Raw genomic sequence first — 15,322 nt, 5'->3', positions numbered from 1 at the left:
TATCTGATAATCTATTGACAGAAATTTTGGATCAACTGATGTGCCATCAATTCTGGACATTGATAATTCAAATGGATCTCTTAATTCTGGATGGGAAACCAATATTACTCCATGCAGTTTCAATTTGAGCGTTAAAAAAGGCCAATTATTACGTGGAAAGAAGAAAATTGCAAACTATCTTGTGAATGGAATATTTGAGTTTTACAAATATTGAATTGAGGATTGTTGGGAAAAATAAGTCGATTTGCAGCTCCACATGGATCTCTTTCAGCAAAAGAGTGAAGTGTGAGATGCTCACAGACTATGACGCACGGAAGCACCAAACCAAAAATCCCGCCTGGATGCAAAGATCTTGGAAAGAACTGGCCGCCACTTACTGTGTGTGTGTGTGTGACAGTGTGCGCGATACAAACAGCGAATAGCATCACACTTCCTCAGTCATGTGATGATCATTGGCATTTGCGACCAGCTGATTGAAGAAGGAACATGAGACCGAGTGTGGGGCTTCTGGTGGCGATTAACTTCTTCTATCTGTACACGCCAGTAAGTGCCCTTTTTATTTTGCATTCAGTATTACATTCAATGGGCTGTTCGAATCGGACAATGAAATGTCCTCAGATCTGCAAAGGGAATACTTCCTTTGCAGTCACTTAAGGGAAGCGAGTTCATGCAGCCCACTGCAAGAGACAATAAATGAACCCGTTCTGCAGCAAGCCCCCTCACCTTCGGAAACTGGCTAGCAAGTTATATCTCTGTGCCGGTCAGCAATCCCCCTTCTTCCCTGAGGTGGGCTCACTGTGCATTGGATAGGATTTCGCCAATTTAGTAATCAGGAAGCAAATCACTCGACCCGCCAGAGAGACAGCAGCTCTGTACACCCCGCAGCGAGTTCCCTCTCTCTGTGCATCTGGCACCCGATTGCCCACCTTTGTAAACCGGGTCCCGGGTTACGTTGTTTTCAAGAAGGAACTGCAGATGCTGGAAACGTTGTTCAGGGCTTTAGGCACCCATTTCCCCCAATAAAGCCTTCAGTGCGCTCCAAGCTCCCCCGCTGCCAGTGGGAGGCTTCAGGTTTGTTTTGAGTAATATCAGCGACTGCTTGGACTCTTTTGCTAGGGCAGAGAATGTTGAAAGAATTATAGGGTTAAGTTTCTGAGATGAACTTTCATCAGAAGTAGAAACGTTTTGGGATAATACGGATTTTTATATCCAGCTAAGAGGCGAATAAAAGGAAGGTCAGTGGGGAATGAAAGCACAATAAATGGAATGATCTTGCAAGGTGATTAAAGGTGGTGAAGATACAACTGGAAATAATAATATATCTTTTATTGTCATTGCACGTCAGCAAACGGAGGAAGCAGAGTTATTAGAGTAATGCATCATGGAAACAGGTCCTTTGGCCCAACTTGTTCATGTCAACCAAGATGCTCCATCTGAGCTTGTCCAATTTGCCTGCGTTTCGCCCATATACCTTTAAACCTGTCCTATCAAGGTACCTGTCCACATATCTTTTAAATGCTGTTATAGTAGTCAACAGTGTTTGATTGCCATATGTCCCAAAACTGAACAATGAAATTCGTACTTGTAGCTACACAACAGATAAGTAAACATAGTTCTCTGTGAACACTATTATAAACAACAAAAACAGTAAACAAACAATAATAGTCCAAAGACAAAAACAGTACTCCGTCTAAGTTGTTCAGACTTATTTGGAGGTTGTAGTGTTTAATAGCCTAATGGTTGTTGAGAAGAAACAGTTCCTGAACATGGACATAACAGTTTTCAGGCTCCTAAACCTTCTTCCCGATGACAGGAGTGAAATGATAGTGTGGCCAGGGTGGAGTAGGTCTCTGACGATGCTGGCTGGTTATTTGAGGCATGATTCCTGTAGATCCCTTTGATGCTGGGGAGGTCAGTACCCATGACGAACTTGGTAGTGTTCACCACTTTTTGCACCCTTCATTCCTGGGCGGTCAAATTGCCAAAACAAGGCTGTGTTGAAACGAGTCAATATACTCTCTACCGCACACCTGTAGAAGTTCAAGAGAGTATTAATTGGTGTACTGAATATCCTCAATCTTCTAAGGAAGTATAGGTGTTGATGGGCTTTCTTTATGATTGCATCAATATGCTGGGTCCAGGACAGATCTTTAGATATATCTAGAGATATGTATGCCCAGGTATTTGAAGGCATCTGCCTCAACTATCTTCTCTGGCAGCATGTTCCACACACCCACTACCCTCTGAGTAAAAGCGTTGCCCCTCAGCTTCATATTGAATCATTCCCCTCTCACCTTAAACATATGCCATCTGGTTCTCTTGGTCGGGGTAAAAGACTGCATTTATACTATCTAACTTTGATGATTTTATACACCTCTATATGATTGCCCCTCAGTCTCCTGTGCTCCTAGCCTGCTCACCTCTCCCTCTGCTCAGCCCCTTAAGTCCTGGCAACATCTGGGAAATAACCAAAACAAGGTTGAGTAAATGCTGCTAATGTGAATAAAATTGCTGATATGTGAAAAGGTTCAATTTTGTATTGCAGCAGTTTGTTTCCCCTCCATGGTGTAGACTTCCTCTTCTTCATTCTTATTATCTGCTCTCAGCAGTTGGGTCTCGTTGTGATGTGTGTGATGTGTGGTCTACTTCAGATTAGGTTATTTTCATATACATCAGAGTGCAATGAAATTCCTTGTTCACATGAAACTCAGAGGAAACAATATAGATCCAGTGAGCATAAATACTTATTCTTTATCAACCTATCATTTGCCAGGCATTGCCCCACTTCTGCTATTCTTTTCCAACTTTCTCCCTCCTACTTCAATCAGTTCAATTGAATGGGGCATTCATCTCTTCTTGCCTATTGAGCACTGTTCCATCATTTTCACAAATGCAGTTCTTCACTTATATTTCTTGCCTTGTGTACAGCATTCACATGTCATACCTTGCATTCCTAAACATTGGCGAGATCTAACACAAATAGGTAGTCCCTTTTCAGGATACCTCACTTCGGTTTGTAAGCATGACTGTGAATATATGTTTAGGGTCTTTTTCACCTCCTAAACGCCTCCAGTTCTGAAGGGAGTTCATTGAGGTATCACAGGTGTTGCTATTTCCAGTCATAGAACCATACAGCATGGAAACAGGCCCTTCGGTCCAACTTGCCCAACATTGAACAACATGTGCAATCTACACTTGTCCCACCTGCCTGCGTATGGGCCATATCCCTCCAAACCAATCCTATTCATGTACCTGTCTAAATGTTTTTTAAACATTGTGTAAGTACCTGCCTCAACTACCTCCTCGGGCAGCTCGTTCCATATTCCTCCCATCCTTTGTCTAAAAGAATTTGCCCCTCGAGTTCCTATTAAATCTTTCCCTATGCCCACTGGTTCTCCGGTGTTTTCTCAATGGGTGTCAGATTTTCAGCAGCAGTATTTGTTCATTCCCATTATACTTTTGAGGTATAAACCTTTGCTGCCTGAAACAAAAACAGAAAATGCAAGTAACACAGAATCAGTTGAAACTAACAGTTACATCAGCTGCCCTGATGCAAAAAAACATTGGCATGGATCTTACAAATCAGCCCCAATGCAAGAATTTTTACCCATGTTCTGGAGCGTATTTTCTATTTCGAAACTTGCATTTCATTAGAGAATTGTATGGTAACCTTCATAGATATTCCATTGGTTTGGGAGCTGGCCTAGTGGAGCAAGCATGATTTCCTTGATATTAAGCTTTTCCTTAATTTTACTGTGCATAAATGTGACCTTGATGTATAGGCTCAGGGGGATTAATCTGGTCTCTTTTGGTTGCAGAGTTCATCAAGGAGCTTTCAGATCGATTATGACAATGACAGTTTCCTTAAGGATGGTAAACCTTTCCGTTATATCTCAGGAAGTATCCACTACTCCCGTGTACCTCGATACTACTGGAAGGACCGTCTGATGAAAATGTATATGGCAGGATTGAATGCTATTCAAACGTGAGGAAGAAAACTTTTTTAATATATCGGGTATTTTGCGATTGTTGGAATCACTATATCAATGCAGTTCTTTATACCTTTTAACCTTTCCTCCTGCCCTGACCTTCTCTGTCCTCAACTAGTTGGGATTTTCTGGACAGTTCAGGACATTCAGTTACCATTGTAAATATGACCTTTGTTCTTTGAGTGCAGTTCAAAGAGAAAGGACATTTCTTTCCTGTGCCTTGGTATTCTTCCACTCGTGCTATGTATTTTTTCCAAATTCATTAGTTCAAAATCTTCTCTTTGCTGCTGGCTTCATAGAATTAATATTTATATGGGGTAATATCTGGGCGATGGGATAGTTCTTTTTGTTCAGCTGCTTCAACCTCGAGGCCAGTGTCCCAGTTGAATCTTCATGTTGCTAACTTCTATTCCTACAGATAAAGATCAAAGAACATGTGCAGAATGTGGAACTGTGCATAATTAATAAATTAATGTTCTTTGGAGCTAATCTTCTCCAGCTGTAAGCATGCTGACATTGGAATGACATTTTAAATAATCCCATTATGTAGATATGTGCCATGGAATTTTCATGAAACTGCACCAGGAAAATATGACTTCGCTGGAGACCGAGATTTAGAAACATTTATAAAGTTGGCCAATGACATTGGCTTGTTGGTCATCTTACGAGCTGGCCCCTATATTTGTGCCGAATGGGACATGGTGAGCGCAGTTAATTTCAGTTAAGAAATCACCATTTGAATGTGAAAAGAAGTTTGCCAAATGTGATGGGTTTTCACTTTTATAGGGTGGCCTTCCTGCCTGGCTGCTGCGGAAAGATTCAGTTGTTCTCCGATCTTCAGATCCAGGTAAGACAGGTACATCACAAATAATGTGATTGACCTCCAATGGTCTTCATCTTTGTCAGGTTGTATGGTATTCGCTTGACACTCTTCCTTATTCAGTCATAAGCAGAGTTTCATGGCTTCTCTTTCTGCTGCCACACTATAGTCGTGGTATCCCCCAGTCACCAAGCCTTGAGCCTCTTCATCATTCAAATTACCAGTCTTCAACTTGAAATGTCTAAATCCTTCAACACATGGGCGTTGAAATGTGTGCCCTTTTTTCGCAACAGTTTTTATTTCTGACATATGTACCTCTGCTAGTATTTCAAAACACCTTTCATCCAAATCACAAATGGCGTCCAAAGTGATTGCGACAAAAGTATAGCATTGACCCACCCTCAGCCTTTGCCATTGTTAGTCACACAATTTTCATAAAGTAATTCAGTATGGAAACAAGCCCTCTGGCCACCAAATCCATGTTGACCAAACTCAAATATGGAAGAGTCAAATATAATACCAAGGTTTTAACTGTTCTAATTCATTCTCAATCAGTTGCTGGGAAGAGAAATGTTTTGGGTGGTTTGGGAATGGAATTTGTCAGTAGATCCAAAGACAATAACTATTTTGTGCTTATCCCATATCCGACGTTGGGAAGCAATCTGACAATTTAATGACAAATAAGCGACGTGTTGGTCAGGTAAAACTGTGTCAGCAGTGTATGGGGAAGCCTGGCCTAGAAATTAATGTATGTAACTCCAAATTGAGTCCCATGTTATCACACAGTTAGTCAATTTTGTGAATGTTTCTGTATATGGGTAGCAACATTATCGACTTATTTAGAGGTTAGATTTTCTTGTTCCCTTGTTTTATTTTTTGACCTCGTATGACAGTGAAAAATTGTCCTTACTCACATCAAAGAACCAGCCATTATGATTCAGAAACAAAGTTAAGTAAAGGCCCAATCAGAGTAAAGTTGTTTTCACAACCAGGCCCTGCACACCACACACCTTAGCTTACTGTGCACATTGCACACTCATCGAAACCTGACTCGTCCTTGTATTTTCAAGTATCTTTGTGTAACTAAAACTGCCTTCTATTTGTCATTTGTCTGGATGTAACAAATGTCTCGACTGTACAAATAAAATCTGGACTATGCTGCATTCTATGCTTGTATAGCACGTGAATAGCACAACGTGGACGGATTTAAACAAATAGGCAGGTAAAGGTTATCAACCTGTTTTTTCTCATTTTAGATTATCTCAATTATGTTGACAAATGGATGTATGTTCTCTTGCCCAAGATCAGACAATACCTGTATCAGAATAATGGACCGATTATTGCTGTACAGGTATGGATTTATGTTTAACTTAAAAGCATGACTAAACTGTTCAACAGACTAGATAAAGGTTGCTAGGGTAATCCTGTTTACTGAACCCATTTCTTGGTGGGGAATGGAGGTGGGTGATCATGGTAGAGATGAGGCAATGAGTATCTAGGAAATAAAAGTTATTGAAGTGTTGAAGACCTTGTAAGGTATCTTGGATGTTGGTCGGGGATAAGGGGGTATGAGATAGTAGCAATGTTACAAAATTTTGAGATTTTAAAAATCAAGTCTGTAATTTATCCCATCAGATAAAGCATAAAAATAAGTTTAATTTGACACCTAATTCACTTTCATATCTCAAGTATTTAAAAAGTTATGGCCATTTTCATACTCGGAAATGAGCATCTTGTTCCCTATTGATTTTCTATGGACATAACAAAAAGTTGTGATCGTGAACAGTCAAAAGCCCATAACTTTCTTAAAAATTAAGAGAACTGAATGAAATTTTCAGTTATCATAGATTGAAGCATTCTGAAACAAATATAAAATAATCTTACTTGGATGACCTGAAATTAAAGCATATAATTAGTTAGTTACCTAATTGTAGCTAATTTCAGACTTCAATTACTAGATCTAAACATCTATCCATTTCTTAATAATTATTAACATTTTTAAATAGCCTAAATGTCCAAATAATATTCACAAATAATTCACAATAAAACATGATTTTTAAATCTCATTTACATTAATTTATAGGCCAAATGGAAGGAATTCAGTGTTCAATTGCTGTAAATAAATGCCCATTTAAATCAGCTTTCTAGTGGGATCCTGTGGAACGCGCTGGTTTAGAACGTTCACATTGCGGTAGATTTGTGCCCCAAATGCCGAGAAAAATACTGCGCGATATAATGGGGCCAAATTGAGCTACTCGCAATATTAAATTTTGTATAAAGGGATCTTTAGAAGCCCTTTTTAATGTAAAAATATACAACCTAACTTCTGCTATTTGCTTTATGAGACTCTGCGGTTGCTGGCGGTCGCGGGTTTAAAGATTGATTTTTAAACTACTATAACTATTATACGAGGCCTTTAAAACTAATAATAGCTTTTGCGACGGGGTCTTCCAGCGATTTTTCGTTAATAATTAACTAGGCTGAACATCTTCGATTTGAACAGCCTAGAGAAAATCGCGTTTTAAACCCACCCCCTCTAAACGGCGCCAAAATCGCGCACACCCGCAACGGCAGATCTTCAAAGACGCTTCAGGTACGCTTTGTAACATACCTAGAGATAGATTCAAGGTATTTGGAGATAACTCCAGCAGGCAGAAAAACTGGGCCCTAAGCATTACACTCTGCAGTACCCCTGTTATAGCCTCCCCACCAAACAATTATTTTTACTCTTTTTCTGATTCTTTGATTTCTGTTTGATAACCAATTCTCAATACATGTCAGTATATTACCCCAATTCCAGATAACCAATTCTCAATACATGTCAGTATATTACCCCAATTCCACATGCTATAATCTTGTTAGTCAAAATCTGTGGGACCGTATCTGACCCCCCCAAAATATTCAAATATCACATTCACTGGTTTCTCCTTGTTTATATTACTGATCACGTCTTCAATAAATTCCAACATATTGGAATCATAGATTGAAACAGCATTGAAATAGGCCATTTCCCCAATGAGACCATGCTGAATAACATGTACACAATTTACATTAATCCCATTTGATTTTCTCTGTAATTCCATCAACCTTTATGGATTCTACTGCTCAGCTACTCGTTAGGGACAATTATTAGTGGCAAATTCTCTCACAAATAAACGAATCTTTGCAATCTGGGAGCAAACCAGAGCACCTGGGAGAAATCCATGTGGTCACAGCAAATGAGCAAACTCCACACAGATAGGACCAGAGGTCAGGAATGAGTCTTATGTCGCTGTAACTGTGAAGCAACAACTCTACGTGCTGTACCATGATGCTGCCAATAGATGTAATTCTGCTTTCATTAGACCCTCTTGGCTCTCTGCAATCCTATTCCTAACAAAGCTCTGAAGAAGGGGCTTGAACCAAATTGTCACCTATTCCTTTTCTCCAGATGTACTGTCTGACTCGCTTCAGCTTTCTGTGTCTATCTTCAGTTGAAACAAAACATAATGATTCTCACCTTTGCACGTGTACTGACATCAGGCTGATAAGTTGGTGGTTCCCTGTTTAAATTCTCCCTCCTTAGAAATGTGGTCATACTTGTTCCAATCCACTAGATAATCCCAGATTCTCGAGAACTTTGGAAGATGATGGCCACAGTACTGTCTCTAACGTCAGCACTTTCAAAACTCTTGGATGAAAATCACCAGGTCCCCGAGATTTATCAATTTACAACATCAATAATTTATCAAGCACTACTTTTTGACTATCACTTAGTTCCTTTGATTGGCGATAATGATTGTGGAGATGATTGGGTTAATGTAAGAGGAACGCCTGTTTGCGCCAGTGATCCTGGGGATGATTGGGTAATGTAAGTTTGCTGGCTCTGGGCCCATTAGACCCATATCCGGTGGAACTTAAAAGGATGATGTGGATTTCATTTAAACTTACCGAATAATGAAAGGCAATGATAGAGTGGATGTGGAGAGGGTGTTTCCATTAGTGGGAGATTCTGAGGCCACAGGTTCAGAATGGAAGGACTATAGGCTCTTGAATAGTAAGGGCGTCAAAGGTTATGGGGAGAAAACAGGAGAATGGGCTCCTGTGTGTTAAGATTTTATGAATACAGTAGAAAGATTCCATCAATGAAAGTTTCAGTACCAGCCGTATACTATATTTGCAAAACAGTAATCAACAAGGCAAAAGGATTACTGAGATCAGTCAGATGACCTGAAAGAGTTGGTGCTATATACTCTGACCAGGCTGCATTTTGAGGAAATTTTGTTGTTGTGGCTATGATCTCTTTTTGTTAGAGGTGAGTTATGAAGAAATACTTTAATAGAAACAGTGCTTGCACAGTGCTAATGTGCACGTTTCTCAATGCTATGGAGAAATCACGAAATGATGATTAGCGTGTTGGGAGTGGATGTGCAAGTGGGATAACAGAATGTGTGAATGGGTGATCAATGTCTGGTCAGACTCGGTCGGCTGAAGGGCCTGTTTTGATGCTGTATCTTTCAAACATTTTGACAGATGAACCAAGAGAGAAAAGTTTGGACAGTCCCCAAAAGAAAAATGGAATACTGCATACTATTTGAATGGAAGGGGTGACTTACGCAATATCAACACAGTAAATTTCAGTCAGCAGTGGGAATAATGTGATTAAAGACAGACAGTGTTTCAGAGTTGAGGATGCAATGTACTGAGGAGGAAGTAAATGTGACAACAACAAAAGGAAGGTGGCTGGAGAGAGTGTGACAGAGACCCATGAGAAAGCAACACAAGAGAATAACAAGTTAAAAGGAATACACTGTCATGATTTCCAAAGCTTTTCCAAGTTATTTGAAACCAGGTTGTTGCATTGACCACTGCTTCTTTCTTTGTTCTTAACCATCTGGTTAAGCCCATGTCCAATATTCCTTTCGGATGCTTCTCTATTTTTCAAGCTTTTCCAATTTCCAAGATGGCTCTTATTATTAACATTTTAAAAAAATGGCAATAATATAGTGCTGCTGTACTCTATCTTCCACTAGATCACAAAGTAACTCTTTGTCTGCCATCTTGAATTAAAATCTCTCTATAACACACAGTTTGTGTGTTAGGTCAAGCATATTTTCATTAAATATTTGTCCCCCCCTCAATCCATCTTTAGTGCCATTCTGCTGGCCTATCTGCCACATGCAGTGAACCCCCTCTTTCACCCATGCCCACCCAACAAACCTGTCTGAATCTTAATTCCCATATGTGGAATTTTTATCAAATATCACTTTGGCAGATATCTAGCCAACTTTGGCTATTACCATAATAATACAAGATGTCACATTTAAATATAACTACTAAGTGGGACCCGTTGGGTCCCTGTCACACGGGAGGCCTGGGCCCCCAACACAACCCGTTCCTCAATTCAATATTCCACCGCTCACCCGGTCCCCCAATGCAACCCGTCCCCCCAACACAATATTGCATCACTCACGCATAAACCCCAACAGCACAGGCATGGCTCATTACCCCAGCACTCTCTCCCCATCCTCTTCACCCTCCCTCTTGTTTCCCCTCTCCTCCTCCCCTCCTCCAATCTCTCCCTCTCCTTCCCCTTACCCTCAGTCACTATCCCCCTCCCTATCTCCCTCCCTTCCCTCTATCCTCCACTCCTCACATCCCCCTATTCCCCCCCACTATCCCTCCTGACCGCCCCACACTGATCTCATCTCCCTCTATCTCATCTCCCTCTTGTAGGTCTGTGTCCAAGATGGCTGCCGTGAAGAGAGAGTGGACGCTGGCACGATTTGGTTGCCGCTGCTCTCTCTTCACACTGTGTTTTTGATTTTCTGTTTTTGGATTGAATTCTGTTTTTAATTTGTGTCATTGTGATGTCTTTAATTACTTGTTTTACTCCGATTATATGTTTTTATTCCGATTACTATGTAAGGTGTCCTTGAGATTTTGTATGAAAGGCGCCCATTAAATATAAAATTTATTATTATTATTATCCCCCCCCTCTGCCCCCACTCTCCTCACCTGTCCCACTTTTCCCCTCTCCTTCACTACCCCTTCCTCTCCCTCAATCCTCCCACTCCCTCCTCATCTCCCCAGGATCTTTCCCCTCTACCCCCTCCCCCTCCCCCAATGCCTCCCTCACCTCTCCCTCCCTCTCCTTCCCCTCAGTCAGAGTTTTAGTTACATTGGCTTGCAAAAGTATTCATACCCCTTGAACTTTTCCATATTTTGTCACGTTACAACCACAAACGTAAATGTATTTTATTGGGATTTTATGTGATAGACCAACACAAAGTGGCGCATAATTGTGAAGTGGAAGGAAAATGATACATGGTTTTCAAATTTTTTTACAAATAAAAAAACTGAAAAGTGTGGCGTGCAAAGGTATTCAGCCCCCTTTACTCTGATACCCCTAAATAAAATCCAGTGCAACCAATTGCCTTCAGAAGTCACCTAATTAGTAAATAGAGTCCACGTGTGTGTAATCTAATCTCAGTATAAATACAGCTGTTCTGTGAAGGCCTCAGAGGTTTGTTAGAGAAATTAGTGAACAAACAGCATCATGAAGCCCAAGGAACACACCAGACAGGTCAGGGATAAAGATGTGGAGAAGTTTAAAGCAGGGTTAGGTTATAAAAAAATATCCCAAGCTTTGAACATCTCACGGAGCACTGTTCAATCCATCATCCGAAAATGGAAAGAGTATGGCACAACTGCAAACCTACCAAGACATGGCCGTCCACCTAAACTGACAGGCCGGGCAAGGAGAGCATTGATCAGAGAAGCAGCCAAGAGGCCCATGGTAACTCTGGAGGAGCTGCAGAGATTCACAGCTCAGGTGGGAGAATCTGTCCACAGGAAAACTATTAGTCGTGCACTCCACAAATCGGGCCTTTATGGAAGAGTGGCAAGAAGAAAGCCATTGTTGAAAAAAAGCCATAAGAAGTCCCGTTTGCAGTTTGCCACAAGCCATGTGGGGGACACAGCAAACATGTGGAGGAAGGTGCTCTGGCCAGATGAGACCAAAATTGAAGTTATTGGCCTAAATGCAAAACGCTATGTGTGGCGGAAAACTAACACTGCACATCGCCCTGAACACACCATCCCCACTGTGAAACATGGTGGTGGCAGCATCATGCTGTGGGGATGCTTTTCTTCAGCAGGGACAGGGAAGCTGGTCAGAGTTGATGGGAAGATGGATGGAGCCAAATACAGGGCAATCTTGGAAGAAAACCTGTTAGAGTCTGCAAAAGACTTGAGACTGGGGCGGAGGTTCACCTTCCAGCAGGACAACAACCCTAAACATACAGCCAGAGCTACAATGGAATGGTTTAGATCAAAGCATATTCATGTGTTAGAATGGCCCAGTCTAAGTCCAGACCTAAATCCAATTGAGAATCTCTGGCAAGACTTGAAAATTGCTGTTCACAGACGCTCTCCATCCAATCTGACTGAGCTTGAGCTATTTTGCAAAGAAGAATGGGCAAAAATGTCAGTCTCTAGATGTGCAAAGCTGGTAGAGACATACCCCAAAAGACTTGCAGCTGTAATTGCAGCGAAAGGTGGTTCTACAAAGTATTGACTCAGGGGTGCTGAATACTTTTGCACGCCACACTTTTCAGTTTTTTATTTGTAAAAAAATTTGAAAACCATGTATCATTTTCCTTCCACTTCACAATTATGCACCACTTTGTGTTGGTCTATCACATAAAATCATAATAAAATATATTTACGTTTGTGGTTGTAACGTGACAAAATGTGGAAAAGTTCAAGGGGTATGAATACTTTTGCAAGCCACTGTACGTAGATGATGAAACTGTTCTCATCTTAATAAACATTAGTTTAATTTAGAGCTACAGCTTGGAAATTGGCCCTTCAGCCCTGAGTCCGCGCCAACCATTTTTTGATTAATCGCATGTATTTATGTTTCCCACGCCAAAACCCAGTGAGAAATGTTGTATCAATGAGATCAATGTCTTTCCAACAATATTTGCATGGTGCAAGATCGGGACAACATTCTGATTTGGCTGAGAAGTGGCAAATGACGTTCCTGTCAGATAATAACAGTGTCCAGCAGGGGGTGTTCAGACACCACCCCTTGACAGTCAGTAGTGTTATAGGAGACCATTCTTGACTCGGAACTTAGCTTGAACAAGAGATAATTTTTAAAAAGTAGATGCCGGAAAGATAAAATAAAAACAGAAAATGCTGGAAATATGGGAAATACAAGTCAGGTTGAATCTGTGGGAAGAGAAACAGAGTCAACGTTTTAGGAAGTAGTTGTGCACGTTGGCAAAAATTATATAGGTAGGAAAAGGGATAGTGAATCTGTGGATTACTACTGGTGCCACGTGCCAGTGACGGTAGGAATAAGAAGCTAGAACAGATAAATGTGTGGCTCAGGAGTTGGTGCAGGGACAGTGATTCAGATTTTTAGACCATTGGGATCTCTTCGAGAGCAGAGGTGACATGGACAAGAGGGACCATTTGAACTAGAGAAGACCGGTATCCCTGTAGGGAGGTTTGCTGGTGCTACTCGGGTGGGTTTAAAGTCGAGAGGCGGGGGGGGGGGGGGGGGGGGGGAACCAGAGTAGTAGGTCAGAAATTGGAAGGAGTGATTGGAAGATAGGGGTCAGGATCAATAAATCTGAAAGGAAGGACAGGTGGGTAGAGGTGAAGGAAAATGATGATGCTGATGGACTGAAGTGTGTTTATTTCAATGCAGGTAGTATTGTGGAGAAAGCAGGTGAAGGTAGAGCCTGGATTGATGGTTGGAACTATAATGTTGTGGAAAACGTGGTTGCAGGATGTACTTGACTGGCAACTCAATGTTCCCGGGTATCAATGTTTCAGACATGATCGAGAGGGAGGCAAAAGAGGTGGAGGAGTTGTGGGACTGATCATGGAGATCATCGCGGCAACACTCAGAGAGGACATTCCAGAGGATTGTCTGCAGAGGTGGTATGGATGGAGTTTAGAAATAAGATAGGTGCAAACACACTAATGGTATTGTATGATAGGCCTTCCCAGTAGCAATCGGGAGGTAGAGGAAGTGTGTAAAACTATGAGAGGCATCGATACGGTAGACAAAGAAGATCTGTGTACAAGTTTTTTGCACAGAGAGTGGTGATTGCCTGGAATGTGCTGCCCGGGGTGGTGCTTGAAGCAAATACATTATTAGCATTTAAAAGACTTATGGATACAGATTTGGAGATGCAGCAAATGGAGGGATATGGATTATGGTATTGGCATCATGTTTGGCACAGACATTGTGAGCCAAAGGGCCTGTTCTTGTGCTGTACTGTTCTTTGTTCTGTGAGACATGCCATCAGAACTCTACTTGACTGGCTATCTAGATACTGCAGTGATGACACATTAGAGGATAGGTTTTGTGCAGCACTAACCTATTGGCCTGTGACCTCTAATGCATTAAAGGATTGGGGTTGCAGGTTCATTTCCAAGTCATTCACCATTGTGATTAGAAATATGAAATAAAAGCTAAAACTGCTGGAAACAAATGATTACTAAGTTTGAAGATGATACTAAAGTAGGTGGTATTGTAGACAATGTAGATGATTATCTAAAGTTACAGTGGGATCCAGATCAGTTGGGAAAGTGCGCTGAGGAATAGCTAATGTGGTTTATATCAAATACATGTGCAGCTATATTTAAGAGGGAGTTAGATGTGGCCCTTGTGGCTAAAGGGATCAGGGGGTATGGAGAGAAGGCAGGTACAGGATACTGTTGGATGATCAGCCATGATCATATTGAATGGCGGTGCAGGCTCGAAGGGCCGAATGGCCTACTCCTGCACCTATTTTCTATGTTTCTATGTAGAGTGTTGCATTTTTGGAAGTCATACCGGTTCTGGACTTCACAGTGAATGCTGGGATCCAAGGAAATGTGGTTGAGCAGAGGGATGTAAGAGTACAAGTACATAGTTCCCTGAATGTGGCATCACAAGTAGATAGATGGTGAAGAACGTTTCTGGCACCTTGGCCAACAAGGGCCAGGGAATTGAGTATAGAAGTTTGGACGTTATGTTATTGTCCTACAAGACATTGGTGAGGCTGCACTTGGAGTATTCTGTTTGGCTTTAGTCACGCCTGCTTTAGGAAAGATGCCATTAAACTGGAAAGAATGCAGGAGAAGATTTACAAGTATGTTGCCATGAATCGAGGGTCTGAGCTTTAGGGAAAGGTTGGGCAGTCCAGGGCTATTCTCCTTGGAACGTAGGCAGCTGAGTAGTGATTTTATAGAGGTCATGCAGTTGTGTGGCACTGAAACAGGCCCTTTGGCCCTCCTTCATCAATGTCACTTAGTCATTGTCCTGAAACGTAATGATTCAGCACTCATGAGTACCTTCAACACACAAACTACAGCAATTCAACAAAACTGCACACTATCAGACTCCTGTGGGCAACCAGGGATGAGAAACGAATGCTAGATTTGCCATCAACATTCACAGAACAGAGAACAGTACAGCAGAGGAACAGGTTATTTGACTCAAAAGGTCCACACTGACTGTGATGCCAGG

At 41.4% G+C, this 15,322-nt stretch overlaps 1 protein-coding gene across 1 annotated transcript in view; it reads left to right on the top strand.

The window, feature by feature from the left end:
- The first annotated feature begins 398 nt into the window (after positions 1 to 398).
- glb1 (galactosidase beta 1) overlaps positions 399 to 15,322 on the top strand; it is an 86,260-nt gene continuing 71,336 nt past the window's right edge. Inside the window, exons 1-5 of the mRNA XM_033049273.1 lie at positions 399 to 543; positions 3,819 to 3,985; positions 4,540 to 4,690; positions 4,776 to 4,836; positions 6,066 to 6,160. Coding sequence (XP_032905164.1) covers positions 487 to 543; positions 3,819 to 3,985; positions 4,540 to 4,690; positions 4,776 to 4,836; positions 6,066 to 6,160 — 531 coding nt within the window. The 5' untranslated portion in view covers positions 399 to 486. The remainder of the gene's footprint in view (positions 544 to 3,818; positions 3,986 to 4,539; positions 4,691 to 4,775; positions 4,837 to 6,065; positions 6,161 to 15,322) is intronic.

This window comes from Amblyraja radiata, chromosome 2, assembly GCF_010909765.2.
Source record: "Amblyraja radiata isolate CabotCenter1 chromosome 2, sAmbRad1.1.pri, whole genome shotgun sequence".
Classification (NCBI taxonomy): domain Eukaryota; kingdom Metazoa; phylum Chordata; class Chondrichthyes; order Rajiformes; family Rajidae; genus Amblyraja; species Amblyraja radiata.
This window is presented reverse-complemented; position numbering and strand designations above follow the sequence as displayed.